This window comes from Rhinoraja longicauda, chromosome 11, assembly GCF_053455715.1.
Source record: "Rhinoraja longicauda isolate Sanriku21f chromosome 11, sRhiLon1.1, whole genome shotgun sequence".
NCBI classification, from domain to species: Eukaryota; Metazoa; Chordata; class Chondrichthyes; order Rajiformes; family Arhynchobatidae; genus Rhinoraja; species Rhinoraja longicauda.
In genome coordinates, this window is record NC_135963.1 from 54,494,205 (window position 1) to 54,510,783 (window position 16,579).

The 16,579-nt window shown below is 48.1% G+C and overlaps 1 protein-coding gene across 1 annotated transcript in view; it reads right to left on the bottom strand.

The window, feature by feature from the left end:
• The window catches only part of LOC144598150 (regulator of G-protein signaling 5-like), a 9,180-nt gene extending 8,185 nt beyond the window's left edge, over positions 1-995 (bottom strand). The window contains exon 1 of the mRNA XM_078408042.1: positions 871-995. Within this exon, the coding sequence (XP_078264168.1) occupies positions 871-980 (110 nt within the window). The 5' untranslated portion in view covers positions 981-995. The remainder of the gene's footprint in view (positions 1-870) is intronic.
• Positions 996-16,579: the final 15,584 nt, after the last annotated feature.

Genomic DNA, 16,579 nt, shown 5'->3' on the forward strand with positions numbered 1-16,579 from the left:
TTAGGCAGCATCTCTGGAGAACATGGATGGGTGATGTTTCGGGTCAGGAATTTTCTTCAGACAGAGGATAACTTCTTTAAGGTAAGTATACCTTGAGAGATTGGTTGAAGAAGCCTGAAGAATGTTCCCGACCTGAAGCCTCCCCTATCCATGTTCTCCAGTGATGTGCTGAGACCCTCTAGCACTTTGTGACTCTCATTCCAAGTATTCAAATCAATTGAACTCACACTTAGGTTTACAGCAGTATTAATTGTTAGTCTTACTACCAACGTCACAAAATGTTTAATGGACAAAGTCAGCAAAATTCATTTTCTAAATAATAACTATTTTTAAAAAATCACCAAAACTACTTTGAGAAATGTCATAAAGTTGCACAGGTGTAGTAGAACACATCTGTCAAAGTAGCATTAACCGTGGCAAAAACGATATTAGTACTGTAACGTAATTCCAAAAAAAAAAAGACCAGGTGCACTTGGAACTGGTTTAGTGTGCTGTGTGCTAAGTTGCATTTTAAATATAGTCACAAAATGCTGGAGTAACTCAGCGGGTCATGCAGCATCTCTGGAGAACATAGACATGCTGCCTGACCCGCTGAGTTACTCCAGCTTTTGGTGTGTCTATCTTAGATAGGTGACATTTCAGGTCGGGACCCTTCTTCAGACTGAAGGTCTGAAGAAGGGTGTCGACCCAAATCGTCACCCGTTCCTTCTCTCCAGAGATGCTGCCTGTCCCGCTGAGTTACTCCAGCATTTTGTGTCTATCTTTGGGACATCAATCGTGTTCCCCTCAGTAGTATCTCCAGTGAGCACAATATTCTCTGGCAAATATTCTCTGATCATTATATATTCGCTGATCCCTCTGGGATCTCACCTGTTATTTTCCATTGCCCCCTCTTGCTTCTGAGGCTTGATGATCTGATAAGGTTCCTCCCGAGTCGCTGACAGGTTTAGCTGTGGGAAGAGGTAGAGCACAGTTTGCATGGCCCCTGCTAGTGAGTCGGGCTGGCAACAAGCACCAGGATGCACAATGGTCCTCACCTCTGCCGGGGGCAGGTTTTAAGAAGAGCGCAAGAACCAGTGGGAGCTAATTGGCCGTGGGTATCATCTCCCCTCCCACACGCTTGCATTGACCGGTTCTTGTGGTCTGAGCATTTAATTTACTGTTTACTGCCGACCACAGGCTGCATTTAGCTGCTCAGTCTTTGACGTCAACAGTTATAAATATGCCACCTACTCGAGACACGAGCTGCTTCCTGATAACAATCTGCAGAAGTAAAAAAACAATCTTTGTTGGTCCGTCGCCTCCTGGTTGCATCTAGGACTTGCAAGAGTCCTGGTCAACCAAGGACTGGCCTTGGGCGAGTGCATTTCTTTGTGCACCTGCTGATGGGACAATGGTTTCAAGCAACATGTCCTGCAGTCCCCAGGTGCAGGAGAACCAGACGGCAAGCAGACATCCTGTGCGAGAGACATTTGTGGTTCTTGTGACTCAGATAGCTGGCTCCTGCCACGGTTACATTCATGACATTGTCTTATAGAAACGTACAAAATTCTTAAGGGGTTGGACAGGCTAGATGCAGGAAGATTGTTCCCGATGTTGGGGAAGTCCAGAACAAGGGGTCACAGTTTAAGGATAAGGGGGAAGTCTTTTAGGACCGAGATGAGAACGTTTTTTCACACAGAGTGGTGAATCTGTGGAATTCTCTGCCACAGAGGGTAGTTGAGGCCAGTTCATTGGCTATATTTAAGAGGGAGTTAGATGTGGCCCTTGTGGCTAAAGGGATCAGGGGGTATGGAGAGAAGGTAGGTACGGGATACTGAGTTGGATGATCAGCCATGATCATATTGAATGGCGGTGCAGGCTCGAAGGGCCGAATGGCCTCCTCCTGCACCTATTCTCTATGTTTCTATGTTTCTATGTGATTAAAGCGACCTTGCTGACATTTTCAATTGTGCTTTATTTTTACACACTTCACTTGATCCTTGCATGGCCTTCGGACACTGATGATATTTGTACAGTTGCTCATTGAGGACAAGTTCCACATCAGCGCGACTGAGCTCATTCACTGAAGTGCACGCAAGAAGATCTTGAAACAGACACCAGTAAGGCCCGAAAGACGTAGGAGCAGAATTAGGCCGTTCAGCCCATCAAGTCTACTCCGCCATTCAATCGTGGCTGATCCTATTTTTCCCTCTCAGCCACATTCTCCTCACTTCTCCCTGTAACCTTTGACGGAATTCCTAATCACGAATCAGTCCTCACTAAAAATACCCATTGACGGCCTCCACCACCGTCGGTGGCAATGAACTCCACAAGTTCATCACCCTCTGGCTGAAGAAATTCCTCCTCGTCTCATTTCTAAAGATACATCCTAAGCTGAGGACCCTCTAGTACTGGACACTGAGAGCAGGTGGCACGGGCATGGCGGGCCGAAGGGCCTGCTTCATGCGATGCTATGACTTTCAGACCATTTTGAAACAATGGATCGACCAAGGGCAGACCAGGTACTTGGAAAGTTGGTGTTCGCAAGATGAGGCAGGGGGTCATGAGGATCGATGGTGAGTCTAGATATGTTAGATTGTCATTTTGCAAGATTAGCAGGGAGGGGCCGGCACTGTGGCACAACAGGTAGAGCTGCTGCCTCACAACACCAGAGACCCGGGTTCGATCCTGACCCCGGGTGCTGTCCCACATGTGTGTAGTTTGCACGTTCTCCCTGTGACCCCGTGGGATTCCTCCGGGTGCTCCGGTTTCCTCCCACATCCCAAAGACGTGCGGGTTTGACGGTTAATCGGCCCTCCGTAAATTGACCCTTAGTGTGTCGGGAGTGGATGAGAAAGTGGGATAACACAGAACTAGCGTGAACGGGTGATCGATGGTCAGCATGGAGCTGGTGGGCCGAAGGGCCTGTTGTCATGCTGTATCTCTAAACTGTGTCTAAACTAAACTAAACCAGAGTTTTGCGAGTTTCACCAAAGGTCTTGTAGTCATAAGGTCATAGAATGATACAGCATGGAAACAGGCCCTTCGGCCCAACTTGCCCACACCGATCAACATGCCCCATCTTGCACTAGTCCCACCTGCCTGTGTTTGGCCCACATCCCTCTAAACCTATCCTATCCATGTACCTGTCCAAATGTTTCTTTAAACTTTTTTAGTTCTAGTTTAGTTTTACTTCACAGATACAGCGCGGAAACAGGCCTATCGGCCCACAGAGTTTGCATCAACCAGCGATCACCCCGTACATTAACACTATCCTACACACGAGGGACAAGTTACCGAAACCAATTAACCTACAAATCTGTACGTCTTTGGAGTGTGGGAGGAAACCAGAGCACCTGGAGAAAACCCACGTGGTCACAGAGAGAACGTACAAACTCCGCACAGACGGCACCTGTAGTCGGTCTCTGGCGCTGTAAGGTAGCAACTCTACCTCTGCGCCACTGTGCCACCCCATCTCGTTCCAGATGCCCACCAGCCTTTGTGTGCAAACGTTGCCCCTCAGGTTACCATGAAATCTATCTCCCCTGAAACCTTGCAGCGTGCATGATTTGTGCATCCGATGCAAGTTTGCTATCGCAGGGTGAGCTGTGCTTGAGCAGGGCTTCGCTTTGTATAGATGGGCACAAAATGCAGGAGTAACTCGGCGGGACAGGCAGCTTCTCTGGAGAGAAGGAATGGATGACTTTTCAGGTGGAGACCCTTCTTCAGACTCTTTTCTCCAGAGATGCTGCCTGTCCCGCTGAGCTCCTCCAGCGTTTTGTGTCCATCTTCGATGTAACCCAGCACCTGCAGTTCCTTCCCACTCATTTGCTTTGTCTATCTGGCTTCATCACCACATTCTGATGTAGATATTTCAGGCATCAGCCAACTCCTACGAGCATCAATGAGAACATGCACACTCTCTCAGTACCAGGGATGTGGTCTGTCACCGGTATGAGAGAAGATTGTCACGTTGATTAAGTGGTCAAGTGTACTTGGTTGCAGAACAAATAACATCTGCCCATCAGTGCGACGAAAACCTCTTTAAAACGTGTGTCAAATTATCACGCCACAGCAACTCTGCTGACTGTGAAACTGCCCCCTCATCGTGTTTGCAATCTTCTCCACAAACTGCAAGATATGTTCAAATCTAACCTTTGCAGCGCGCATGAGAAATGAAGTAAAATGCTGACAATTCTGGGAAAAATAAACAGGACAGTCAGCAGCTTGTTTAGTTTAGAGATACAGCGCGGAAACAGGCCCTTCGGCCCACCGGGTCCGCGCCGACCAGTGATCCCCGTACATTAACACTATCCTACATTCACTCAGGACAATTTTTACATTCACCAAGCCAATTAACCTACAAACCTGTACGTCTTTGGAGTGTGGGAGGAAACGGAAGATCCTCGGAGAAAACCCACGCAGGTCACGGGGAGAACGTACAAACTCCGTACAGACGGCGCCCGTAGTCGGGATCGAACCCGGGACTCCGGCGCTGCATTCGCTGTAAGGCAGCAACTCTACCACTGCCCCACCGTGATCGCTGTCTCTGTTACAGTCACATATCTCCCTCCCAACCCCCCACAGGCCTGACACACTAATGCTGGTCAGGCTGTCAGACTGGGAGTCCCACCGACTCACTTCAGGCACGATCCCAGTCAGGACAGCCAGAGAAACTCCAGCTCAGATCCCTCCCTCCCTCCCTCCAACTCCATCTACACTCCACGTTGCCTCGGCAAGGCCACCAGCACAATCAAGGACCAGTCTCACCCCGGCCACTCCCTCTTCTCCCCTCTCCCATCAGGCAAGAGGTACAGAAGTGTGAAAACGCACACCTCCAGATTCAGGGACAGTTTCTTCACTGCTGTTATCAGGCGACTGAACCATCCTATCACCAACTAGAGAGCAGTCCTGACCTCCCATCTAACCATTGGAGACCCTCAAACTGTCTTTAATCGGTCTTTACTGGACTATATCTTGCACTAAACAAAATTCCCTTTCTCCTGTATCTGTACACTGTGGACGGCTTGATTGGAATAATGTGTAGTCTTCTCACTGACTGGAGAGCACGCAGCATAAAAGCTTTTCACTGTACCTCGGTACACGTGACAATAACAAACTAAAGTAAACTAAACTCACCTGAACTAAACTAAACTTGTGGAGAGATAAACAGAGTTAACGGTATGGAAAACAAGCTGAGGATTAGTGAGGTTAATGGCATTCTGAGTTAACCTCCCTTCCCCCCCTCCCCCCCCCCCCCTCACCTGTATCCACCTATCACTCTCCAGGCTTTGTCTTGCACCCATCTCTCTTCCAACTTTCTCCCCCATCCCCACAATCAGTCTGAAGAAGTGTGCCAACCGGAATTGTCACCGATCCATGTTCTCCAGAGATGCTGCACAACCTGCTGAATTACTCCAGCACTAAATGTCGCTTAAGTCTGAAAGGACCCAATCCGAAACATCACCAATTTATGTTCTCCAGAGATGCTGCCTGGCCCGCTGAGTTACTCCAGCACATTTTCTGCTGTTTTTTCTGTAAACGATCATCTGCAGTTCCTTGTGTCTCCAGAGTTTAGTATTAGTTTAGTTTAGAGATACTGCATGGAAGCAGGCCCTTCGGCCCACCAAGTCCACACTGACCATCGATCACACTTTCACACTTTCTCATCCACTCCCTACACACTAGGAGGCAATTTACAAAGGCCAATTAACCCACAAACCCGCACGTCTTTGGGATGTGGGAGGAAATCAGAGCACCCGGAGGAAACCCACGTGGTCACAGGGAGAACGTGCAAACTCCGTACAGGCAGCACCCGAGGTCAGGATGGAACCGAGGCCTCTGGCACTGTGAGGCAGCAACTTTATCTGCTGCGCCACTGTGCCGCACTGTAAATGAGTAAATGCTTTGATGATGCTTCTCCTAGCTGGGTGTCTTGAATTAAAGCTCAGAGTGTCAAAATAGGAATTCAGTCTGAAGAAGTTTTGAGTAGACGCACAGAGTTTCTTGTCCAGAGTAGGGGAATTATGAACCAGAGTTCATAAGTTTAAGGTGACGGGGGAAAGATTTAATAGGAACCTGAGGGGTAGCTTTTTTTATACAAAGGGTGGTGGGTGTATGGAACGAGCTGCCGGAGGAGGTAGTTAGGCAACGCTTAAGAAACATTTAGACATGGATAGGACAGGTTTAGAGGGATATGGGCCAAGCGCAGGCATGTGGGATTAGTGTAGATAGGACATGTTGTTCGGCATGGGCAAGTAGGGCCGAAGAACCTGTTTCCACGCTGTGTGATTCTATGATTCTGAGAACTCCACCTGAAACATCACCTGTCCGTTCCCTCCACAGATGCTGCCTGACCCATTGAGTTCCTCCAGCACTTGGTGGTTTCCTAAAAATTCCGGCATCTGCAATTTCTTGTGTCTCAAAATAGGAGGGGCTGTGTTGAAAAGATACTTCTTGACCGTGTCAGTAATGGAGCAATGGAATTATCCTTCAAGAGGGCCAACAAGGCAATCTCAGCGAGTCCATTCAACCAAGAGAACAGAGGTGGACACAAAATGCTGGAGCAACTCAGCGGGTCAGGCAGCATCCTTGGAGAGAAGGAATGGGTGACGTTTCAGGTCGAGACCCTTCTTCAGACATTTTGTGATTTAAACCAGCATCTGCAGTTCTTTCGTACCCAACCAGAGATCAGGACGTTTTTGGGATATTGGGAACCAAAGAATATAGGATTAAGGGATGGGAGTGTGACTGAGGAAGTCATGATGCAGCGCTATAGGTCTTTGACCAGGCCTTGGTGTGGAGTAGTGTGTGCAGTTCTGGTTGCCCCGTTATAGGAAGGATAGACAAAGGACAGAGATGAAAAGGTATGAGATAAGTATCGAAGAAATGTGAATGTGGAAGCCTGAGGAAAGAATATAGACAGACACAAGGAACTGCAGTTGCTAGTTTACAACAAAAAAATACACAGAGTGCCAGAATAACTCAATGGGTCAGGCAGCATCTGAGGAGAACATGGATAGGTGACGTTTCAGGTCAGGACCTTTTATCATGTTCAATATAGGAAGAAGTGAGAAAAAAAAGCAGAATATAAGGTGGTTAGACGGAGTGAGATAGTGCTACATGGACTCAGACATAACAGCAAACAGGAAGTCTGTTCACAAGATTGTGTAGACACAAGGAACTGCAGATGCTGGTTTACAAAAAAAAACCCCACACAAAGTGCTGGAGTAACTCAGCAAGACAGCCAACATCTTTAGTTTTTCGGTTTTATAGATACAGAGTGGAATCATGGACATTGGCACACCAAGTCCGCACCGGCTAGTAATCACCCCGAACACTACTTCTATCCTACACACCAGGGGCAATTTACAGAAGCCTATCCTACACACAGAAGCCTATCCTACACACAGAAGCCTATCCTACACACAGAAGCCTATCCTACACACAGAAGCCTATCCTACACACCTGGGGCAATTTACAGGGCGGCACGATGGCGCAGCGGTAGAGTTGCTGCCTTACAGCGAATGCAGCGCCGGAGACTCAGGTTCGATCCTGACTACGGGCGTCTGTACGGAGTTTGTACGTTCTCCCCGTGACCTGCGTGGGTTTTCTCCGAGATCTTCGGTTTCCTCCCACACTCCAAAGACGTACAGGTATGTAGGTTAATTGACTGGGTAAATGTAAAAAATAAATAAAAAATTGTCCCTAGTGTGTGTAGGATAGTGTTAGTGTGCGGGGATCGCTGGGCGGCGCTGACTCGGTGGGCCGAAGGGCCTGTTTTCGCGCTGTATCTCTAAATCTAAAAAAATCTAAAGCCAATTCATCTGCAAACCCGCACGTCTTTGGAGCATGGGCGGAAACTGGAGCACCCGGAGAAAACCCACGCTGTCAACGTACAAACTCCGCACAGACAGCACACATAGTCACGTACAAATTCCACACAGACTTCCTGGGTCTCTGGCGCTGTGAGGCAGCGACTACTGCTGCCGCCAAATTCCCTGGAGATCGCGGACAGACGATGCTTCGGGTCGGGACCCTTCTTCAGCCTGACAGTGACTTACTTCAGAGTACATTGTGCCTTGCATTTGAAAGTCAGGGTTTGAGTGACGAAATATTACTGTAGGTGAAAAAAACTCCGCACAGACAGCACCCGAGGTCAGGATCGAACCCGGGTCTCCGGTGCTGTGAGGCAGCAGCTCTATCTGCTGAACAGAAGGGCAATTAGCCGCATCAAGCAGCCACTGTTCTTAAAGTTCCCCTGGAGAGCTCAGAATGCGCTCGACCACAAGTGTACCAGCTAACCTTGGACTTTCTCACTTTACCGCGGTATTGGAAACACACCAGCAAGCAATCAAAGAAGAAATGTTACCACTAATACAGTGGAATCGCAGGCAGAATTCCCCTCCCCTGAAATGCAGAAGGCAGATGAAAAGGTGTCACTGTGTCAGGGGGAGGTTTGAAGACCCACCAGTTCCTGGTACTCTCAATTCCTCCAGCACTTCGCCAGTCACACTGCCACTTCACCAGAGGGCTGTGGAGGCCGAGTCAATGGATATTTTTAAGGCAGAGATAGACAGATTCTTGATTAGTGCGGGTGTCAGGGGTTATGGTGAGAAGGCAGGAGAATTGGGTTGAGAGGGAGAGATATGTAGTAAAAAAACTACAGGTGCTGGTTTAAATCGAAGGTAGGCACAAAGTGCTGGAGTAACTCAGCGGGTCAGGCAGCATCTCGGGAGAGAAGGAATGGGCGAAATTTCGGGTCGAGACCCTTCTTCAGACTGATGTCAGGGGTGGGGGCGGGACAAAGATAGGATGTAGTAGGAGACAGGAAGACTAGTAGGAGAACTGGGAAGGGGGAGGGGAAGAAAGGGACAGAGGAACTATCTGAAGTTAGAGAAGTCAATGTTCATACCGCTGGGGTGTAAGCTGCCCAAGCGAAATATGAAGTGCTGTTCCTCCAATTTGCGCTGGGCCTCACTCTGACAATGGAGGAGGCCCAGGACACGTTTCGCTCAACACCTTTGCTCAGTCCGCCTTAACCAACCTGATCTCCCGGTGGCTCAGCACTTCAACTCCCCCTCCCATTACCAATCTGATCCTTCTGTCCTGGGCCTCCTCCATTGTCATAGTGAGGCCCAGCGCAAACTGGAGGAACAGCACCTCATATTTCGCTTGGGCAGTTTACACCCCAGCGGTATGAACATTGACTTCTCTAACTTCAGATAGTTCCTCTGTCCCTCTCTTTCCCCTCCCCCTTCCCAGTTCTCCCACCAGTCTTCCTGTCTCCTACTACATCCTATCTTTGTCCCGCCCCCTCCCCTGACATCAGTCTCAAGAAGGGTCTCGAAAAGTCACCCATTCCTTCTCTCCCGAGATGTTGCCTGACCCGCCGAGTTACTCCAGCATCTTGTGTCTACCTTCGAGAGGGAAAGATAGATCAGCCGTGTTTGAATGGCTGAGTAGACTTGAAGGGCCGAAAGGCCTAATTTTGCTCCTATGACTTACAAACCTATGAACAATCCGTGCTGACTGGGCCATTGGGATTTAGGAAAACCCTGAACTTCAATGCACAGAGAAAACTTCTTATATACGGACTAGGACTTTATTCTTTGGAGCACAGGAGGCTGAGAGGTAATCTTATAGAGGTGTATAAAATCATGAGGGGAACAGACAGAGTGAACGCACAGTCTTTTACGGACTGGAGGAATCAGGAACCAGAGGACATAGGTTTAAGGTGAGGGGAAGGAATATTTAATAGGAATTTGAGGGGCCACATTTTCACTTAGCGGGTGGTGGGTGTATGGAACAAGCTGTCAGAGGAGGTAGTTGAGGCAGGTATTATGACAGCATTTATAAAAGATTTGGACAGGTGCATGGATAGGAAAGGTTTGGAAGGAGATGGAGTAAGTAGCACGAGATTAGATGGGGGCATCCTGGTCAGCATGGAGTAGTTGGGCCGAAGGGCCTGTGTCCATGTTGTATGGCTCTATGAGAATTGTAATGTAACATCCCAACTTGAGGGACTGAAGAATGGTCCCCACCCGAAACGTCGCCTGTCCATATTCCCCAGAGTTGATGTCTGGCCTGCTGAGTTACTGCCTTCCATGCCCATTTCTACACTCTGTCTGCTGACTGATGGTCCAATATAGGTAGAAGTGTGCCGAATGTCTTCTTCATTGCCTTATTCACCTGCAACATCAGGGATTTCGGGGAAAAACTCATCACCTGCGTCTTTATTGCAGGACACAAGGAACTGCAGGTACTAGTTAACAAAAAAAGACACCAAGTGCTGGAGTAACGGAGAGGCAGGGTGGGGCAAGGGTAGAGTTGCTGCCTTCCAGCGCCAGAGACCCAGGTTCGATCTGTCTGTACGGAGTTTGCACGTTCTCACCGTGACCCACGTGGGTTTTCTCCGGGTGCTCCAGTTCCCTCCCACACTCCAAAGACGTGCAGGTTTGTAGGTTAATTTGCTTTGGTAAAAATTGTAAAATTGCCCCTCGTGTGTGTAGGATAGTGCTGGTGTACGGGGTGATCGCTGGTCGGCACGGACTCGGCGCGCCGAAGGGCCTGTTTGCACACTGTGTCTCTGAACTAAACTAAACTCATCGGGTCAGGCAGCATCTCTGGAGAACATGGCGTTTCAGGTGGAGAGTTGCTCCGGAACTGTGAGTCTTCCTTTGCGCCCTTTGCGCCAGCTTATGGTGACGCTGATGGCTTGGGCTCGGCACGGGGAAGAGCAGGAGGGAGGGAATGGTGCAGTTGCAATTTGACTGGAGACTCCATCCCACCCCCACCCTCCCCCAAAGTGCTCCGATCACCGTTCCTCATTGAGACACAAGGCCCCGTGAGTCATTGTCACGGCAGAAGGAGGAAGTGTGTGGGCGACAACTTTATCAGGTGGAAAATCAGAGGAAAGTAAAAGCATAGAAAATCTAGAGGGATCAAAGCACTGAGGAGTGTGGATGGTGGGTTGCTCAGGGCACTGCCAGATCAAAGTTCTGATAACCCAAATGGGAAAAACCCATTCGAACTTACAACTTTGCCATGTTGGCCCAGAGGATTGTGCTGTAGGAAGCAAAATCATTTAGGCGGAATCAAGAATAGAGAAACACAGGTTTAAAGCGAGAGGGGAAACGGTTAATAGGGGCCTGAGGGGCAACATTTTCACACAGAGGTTGGTGGATCTATGGGACAAACTACCAGAGGAGGTAGTTGAGGCAGGCACAATAGCAGCGTTTAAAACACACTTGGTCAGGTCCATGGATAGGGAGGATTTAGAGGGATGTGGGCTGAACGTGAGAAGGTTGGACTACCGTAGATGGCATCTTGGGCAGCAGTGATAAGTTGGGCTGAAGGGCCTGTTTCTTTGCTGTATGACTCGATGACTCTAATCACAGGTTATAAACATTGCAAAGTGTACTTTTTCATCTAGCCTAGGAAACTTGTAAAACCACCGTGTTATTTGATTGATTTAACCTCCAATGCTCCAATGTGGCTGACGAGGGAAGTCAGGGACAGCATAAAAATTAAGGAGAGGAAGTATAACATAGCAAAGAAGAGTGGGAAGACAGAGGATTGGGACTCTTTTAAAGAGCAACAAAAGTTAACTAAAAAGGCAATACGGGGAGAAAAGATGAGGTACCAGGGTAAACTAGCCAATAATATAAAGGAGGATAGCAAAAGTTTTTTTAGGTACGTGAAGAGGAAAAAAATAGTCAAGGCAAATGTGGGTCCCTTGAAGACAGAAGCAGGGGAATTTATTATGGGGAACAAAGAAATGGCAGACGAGTTAAACCGTTACTTTGGATCTGTCTTTACTGAGGAAGATACACACAATCTCCCAAATGTTCTAGGGGCCGGAGAACCTGGGGTGATGGAGGAACTGAAGGAAATCCACATTAGGCAGGAAATGGTTTTGGGTAGACTGATGGGACTGAAGGCTGATAAATCCCCAAGGCCTGATGGTCTGCATCCCAAGGTACTTAAGGAGGTGGCTCTAGAAATAGTGGAAGTATTGGAGATAATTTTTCAATGTTCTATAGATTCAGGATCAGTTCCTGTGGATTGGAGGATAGCAAATGTTATCCCACTTTTTAAGAAAGGAGGGAGAGAGAAAACGGGTAATTATAGACCAGTTAGTCTGACATCAGTGGTGGGGAAGATGCTGGAGTCAATTATAAAAGACGAAATTGCTGAGCATTTGGATAGCAGTAACAGGATCATTCCGAGTCAGCATGGATTTACGAAGGGGAAATCATGCTTGACAAATCTACTGGAATTTTTTGAGGATGTAACTAGGAAAATTGACAGGGGAGAGTCAGTGGATGTGGTGTACCTCGACTTTCAGAAAGCCTTCGACAAGGTCCCACATAGGAGATTAGTGGGCAAAATTAGAGCACATGGTATTGGGGGTAGGGTACTGACATGGATAGAAAATTGGTTGACAGACAGAAAGCAAAGAGTGGGGATAAATGGGTCCCTTTCGGAATGGCAGGCAGTGACCAGTGGGGTACCGCAAGGTTCGGTGCTGGGACCCCAGCTATTTACGATATACATTAATGACTTAGATGAAGGGATTAAAAGTACCATTAGCAAATTTGCAGATGATACTAAGCTGGGGGGTAGTGTGAATTGTGAGGAAGATGCAATAAGGCTGCAGGGTGACTTGGACAGGTTGTGTGAGTGGGCAGATACATGGCAGATGCAGTTTAATGTAGATAAGTGTGAGGTTATTCACTTTGGAAGTAAGAATAGAAAGGCAGATTATTATCTGAATGGTGTCAAGTTAGGAAGAGGGGATGTTCAACGGGATCTGGGTGTCCTAGTGCATCAGTCACTGAAAGGAAGCATGCAGGTACAGCAGGCAGTGAAGAAAGCCAATGGAATGTTGGCCTTCGTAACAAGAGGAGTTGAGTATAGGAGCAAAGAGGTCCTTCTACAGTTGTACCGGGCCCTGGTGAGACCGCACCTGGAGTACTGTGTGCAGTTTTGGTCTCCAAATTTGAGGAAGGATATTCTTGCTATTGAGGGCGTGCAGCGTAGGTTCACTAGGTTAATTCCCGGAATGGCGGGACTGTCGTATGTTGAAAGGCTGGAGCAATTAGGCTTGTATACACTGGAATTTAGAAGGATGAGGGGGGATCTTATTGAAACATATAAGATAATTAGGGGATTGGACACATTAGAGGCAGGAAACATGTTCCCAATGTTGGGGGAGTCCAGAACAAGAGGCCACAGTTTAAGAATAAGGGGTAGGCCATTTAGAACGGAGATGAGGAAGAACTTTTTCCAGTCAGAGAGTGGTGAAGGTGTGGAATTCTCTGCCTCAGAAGGCAGTGGAAGCCAGTTCGTTGGATGCTTTCAAGAGAGAGCTGGATAGAGCTCTTAAGGATAGCGGAGTGAGGGGGTATGGGGAGAAGGCAGGAACGGGGTACTGATTGAGAGTGATCAGCCATGATCGCATTGAATGGCGGTGCTGGCTCGAAGGGCTGAAAGGCCTGCTCCTGCACCTATTGTCTATTGTCTATTGTCTATTAACCCGCAGTAGACTGTCAGGAAGACTTTTTAAAAAAAACCATATTTGTTTATGGTATTGCAGACACAAGGAACTGCAGGTACTAGTTAACAAAAAAAGACACCAAGTGCTGGAGTAACGGAGAGGCAGGGTGGGGCAGTAGTAGAGTTGCTGCCTCACAGCGCCAGGAACCCAAGTTTGATCCTGACTTGGGGCGTTGTCGGCGTGGTGTTTGTAGGTTCTCTATGTGACCGCGTGGGTTCCCTCCGTCTCCTCTGGTTTGCTCCCACATCCCAAGGACGTGCGGGTTTGTAGGTTAATTGGCCCTCTGTAAATTGCCCCCCGGTGTGCAGGGAGTGGATGGGAAATGTGAAGGTATGATTGATGGTCGGCTTGGGCTCAGTGAGCCAAAGGGCCGGATTCAATGCTGCATCTCTAAACCAACACAAAACGAAAATAAAATGGTGTTCAGACATAGTTAAAAATCATGATATTCATTGATTACTAGACCAAGTGGACCCGTTGCACCCTCTCCTCCCCACCTCCCCCCCGCCCCTCCCTCCTCCCTCCCCCTCCCTCCCCTTCCCCTTCCCACCCCCCCCCACTCCATCCTCCTCAACCCCCCTTATCCTCCCTCCTCCCCCTCCCTCCCTCCACCTCCCTCCCTCCTCCCCCTCCCTCCCTCCCTCCCTCCCCCTCCCTCCCTCCCTCCTGCCCTCCCCACCACTCCATCCCCCTCAACCCCCCTTATCCTCCCTCCTCCTCCCTCCCTCCATCTCCCTCCCCTCCCCCTTCCCTTCCCCCCCCCCCCACCATCCCCCCTCAACCCCCCTTCCTCCATCCCCCTCCCTCCCTCCCTCCCTAGGAGATAGATTTAAACTGTAAAATATGAATAACAAAAAATATAACACCGATTTCAATGAAACTTCTTCCATTAGCACCAAAGGGATGACGGTGAGTAAGGTGGGCCAGAAATTGTCGCGCTATCGTGTACCGTTTCGGCTGTAGTTCAGGAACAAACAAACAAACAATTGAGAGTTTTAGTACATAGATATAACAGCATTTAAAAGACGCTTGGACAGGTACATGGACAGGAAAGGCTGAGAGGGATAGGGTCCAAGCAAAGGCACGTGGGACTAACTTTGCAAGGGCATCTTGGTCAGCGTGGATGAGTAGGGCCTGTTTCTGAGCTGTGTGATTCTATGACACTATGGCTCTACCCTAATTGCTGCTGAAAGGCTCCACCGAATCCAAGATGGCGCCCAAGTCAGGTGACTCTCTGCCTGCTGGTCCCAGAATTGGGCCCACAATCATTCATTCCGATCACTCCACCCTTTTCGATCTTTATTTCTGCACACTGTGGACGGCTTGATTGCAATCATGTATGATGTTTCGGCTTCACTGTACCTTGGTACACGTGTCCAATAAACCAAGCTGAAACTAAACTAAATAGCAGAGGGTTTCGAGTCAAACAGATTATTGTGGGTCTAGGACAGAATGGGGAAGTGAGAGCTCTTACTGGTACAGTTATACCACTGTATTATATCACCGTGGCAACCCATTTCCTCTGAAGAACAGCTTCTTCTCAGAAACCATCAGGCTCTTGAACACTGCACAACACGAACCTCAAGACTACCTCAACAACTACGGGCTGTATCTTGCACTACAGACTATGTTTTTGCACTCTATGGTTATCATAATATTAATTTATTGTATTTTTGATTATGTATTATCTGTGTGTTAGAGTCATACAGTGTGTATACAGGCCCTTGGGCCCAACCTGCCCACACCGGCCAACATGTCCCATCTCCACTAGTCCCATCTGCCAATGTTTGCCCCATACCCTTCTAAAGCTGTCCTATCCATGTACCTGTACAAACGTGTTATTGTGTTTACAGGCCTGTTTATCTGCAGCAAGTAAGAATTTAATCTTTCCATTGTCGGTATGTACGATGGCAACATATAACGACATACAACAACAAATTACAGGTGGCACGTGACACAGCGGGTAGAGTTGCTGCATCACAGCACCAGAGATCCGGGTTCCATCCTGACTACGGGTGCTGTCTGTACAGAGCTTGTACGTTCTCCCCATTACAGCATGGGTTTTCTCCGGGTGCCTCGGTTTCCTCTCACAATCCAAAGACGTGCAGATTTGTAGGTTAATTGGTTTTGGTAAATGATTGTAAATTGTCCCTAGTGAGCAGGGTAGTGCTCGTGTACGGGGATAGCTGGTTGGCGTGGACTCGATGCGCCAAGGGCCTGTTTCCGCGTTGTACCTCTAAACTAAACTAAGCTAAATATGACGATGAAACACTTGTTGACATCCTCACTTGCACTCATTGCATTATCCACTTTCTTCTCAGTTAAACACAGAGTGCTGGAGGAACTCAGCGGGTCAGGCAGCATCTGTGGAGGAAATGGACAGACAATGTTTTGGGTCTGGACCCTACTTTAGTCTGTCTGTTGTTCAGTTCAGTCTTCAGCCTGAAGAAGGGTCCTGATCAAAATGTTGCCTACCCATTTTCCCCCACAGATGCTGCCTGACCGATTGAGTTCCTCCAGCACTTGGAGCTTTGCTCAGAATTCAGGAATCTGCAATTCCTTGTGTCTAATCTCACTTCTATCACCTACTTTCCTGCCACATTTTACCTTGAATTCCTCATTTAAAAAAAAATCTTGTTTATGATTCCATGTTTCTGGTGCACTAAAGCTTTCATTGTTATGTTATAAGGAAGGATGTTGTCAACCTGGAAAGGGTGCAGTGTAGATTTACGAGGACGTTGCCAGGACCCAAGGGCCTGAGCTACAGGGAGAGGTTGGGCAGGTTAGAACTCTATTCCTTGAAGCGCAGGAGGATGAGGGGCGATCTTATAGTGGCATGCAATATCATGAGAGGAATAGATCGGTTAAACGCACGGAATCACTTGTTCTGAGTAGGGGAATCAAGAACCAGAGGACATAGGTTTAAGGTCATGGGGAAAGATTTAATAGGGATTTAATAGGGATTTAATAGGGATTTAATAGGGATTTAATAGGGATTTAAAAGGGGTAACTTCTTAACACAAAGGGTGGTGGGTG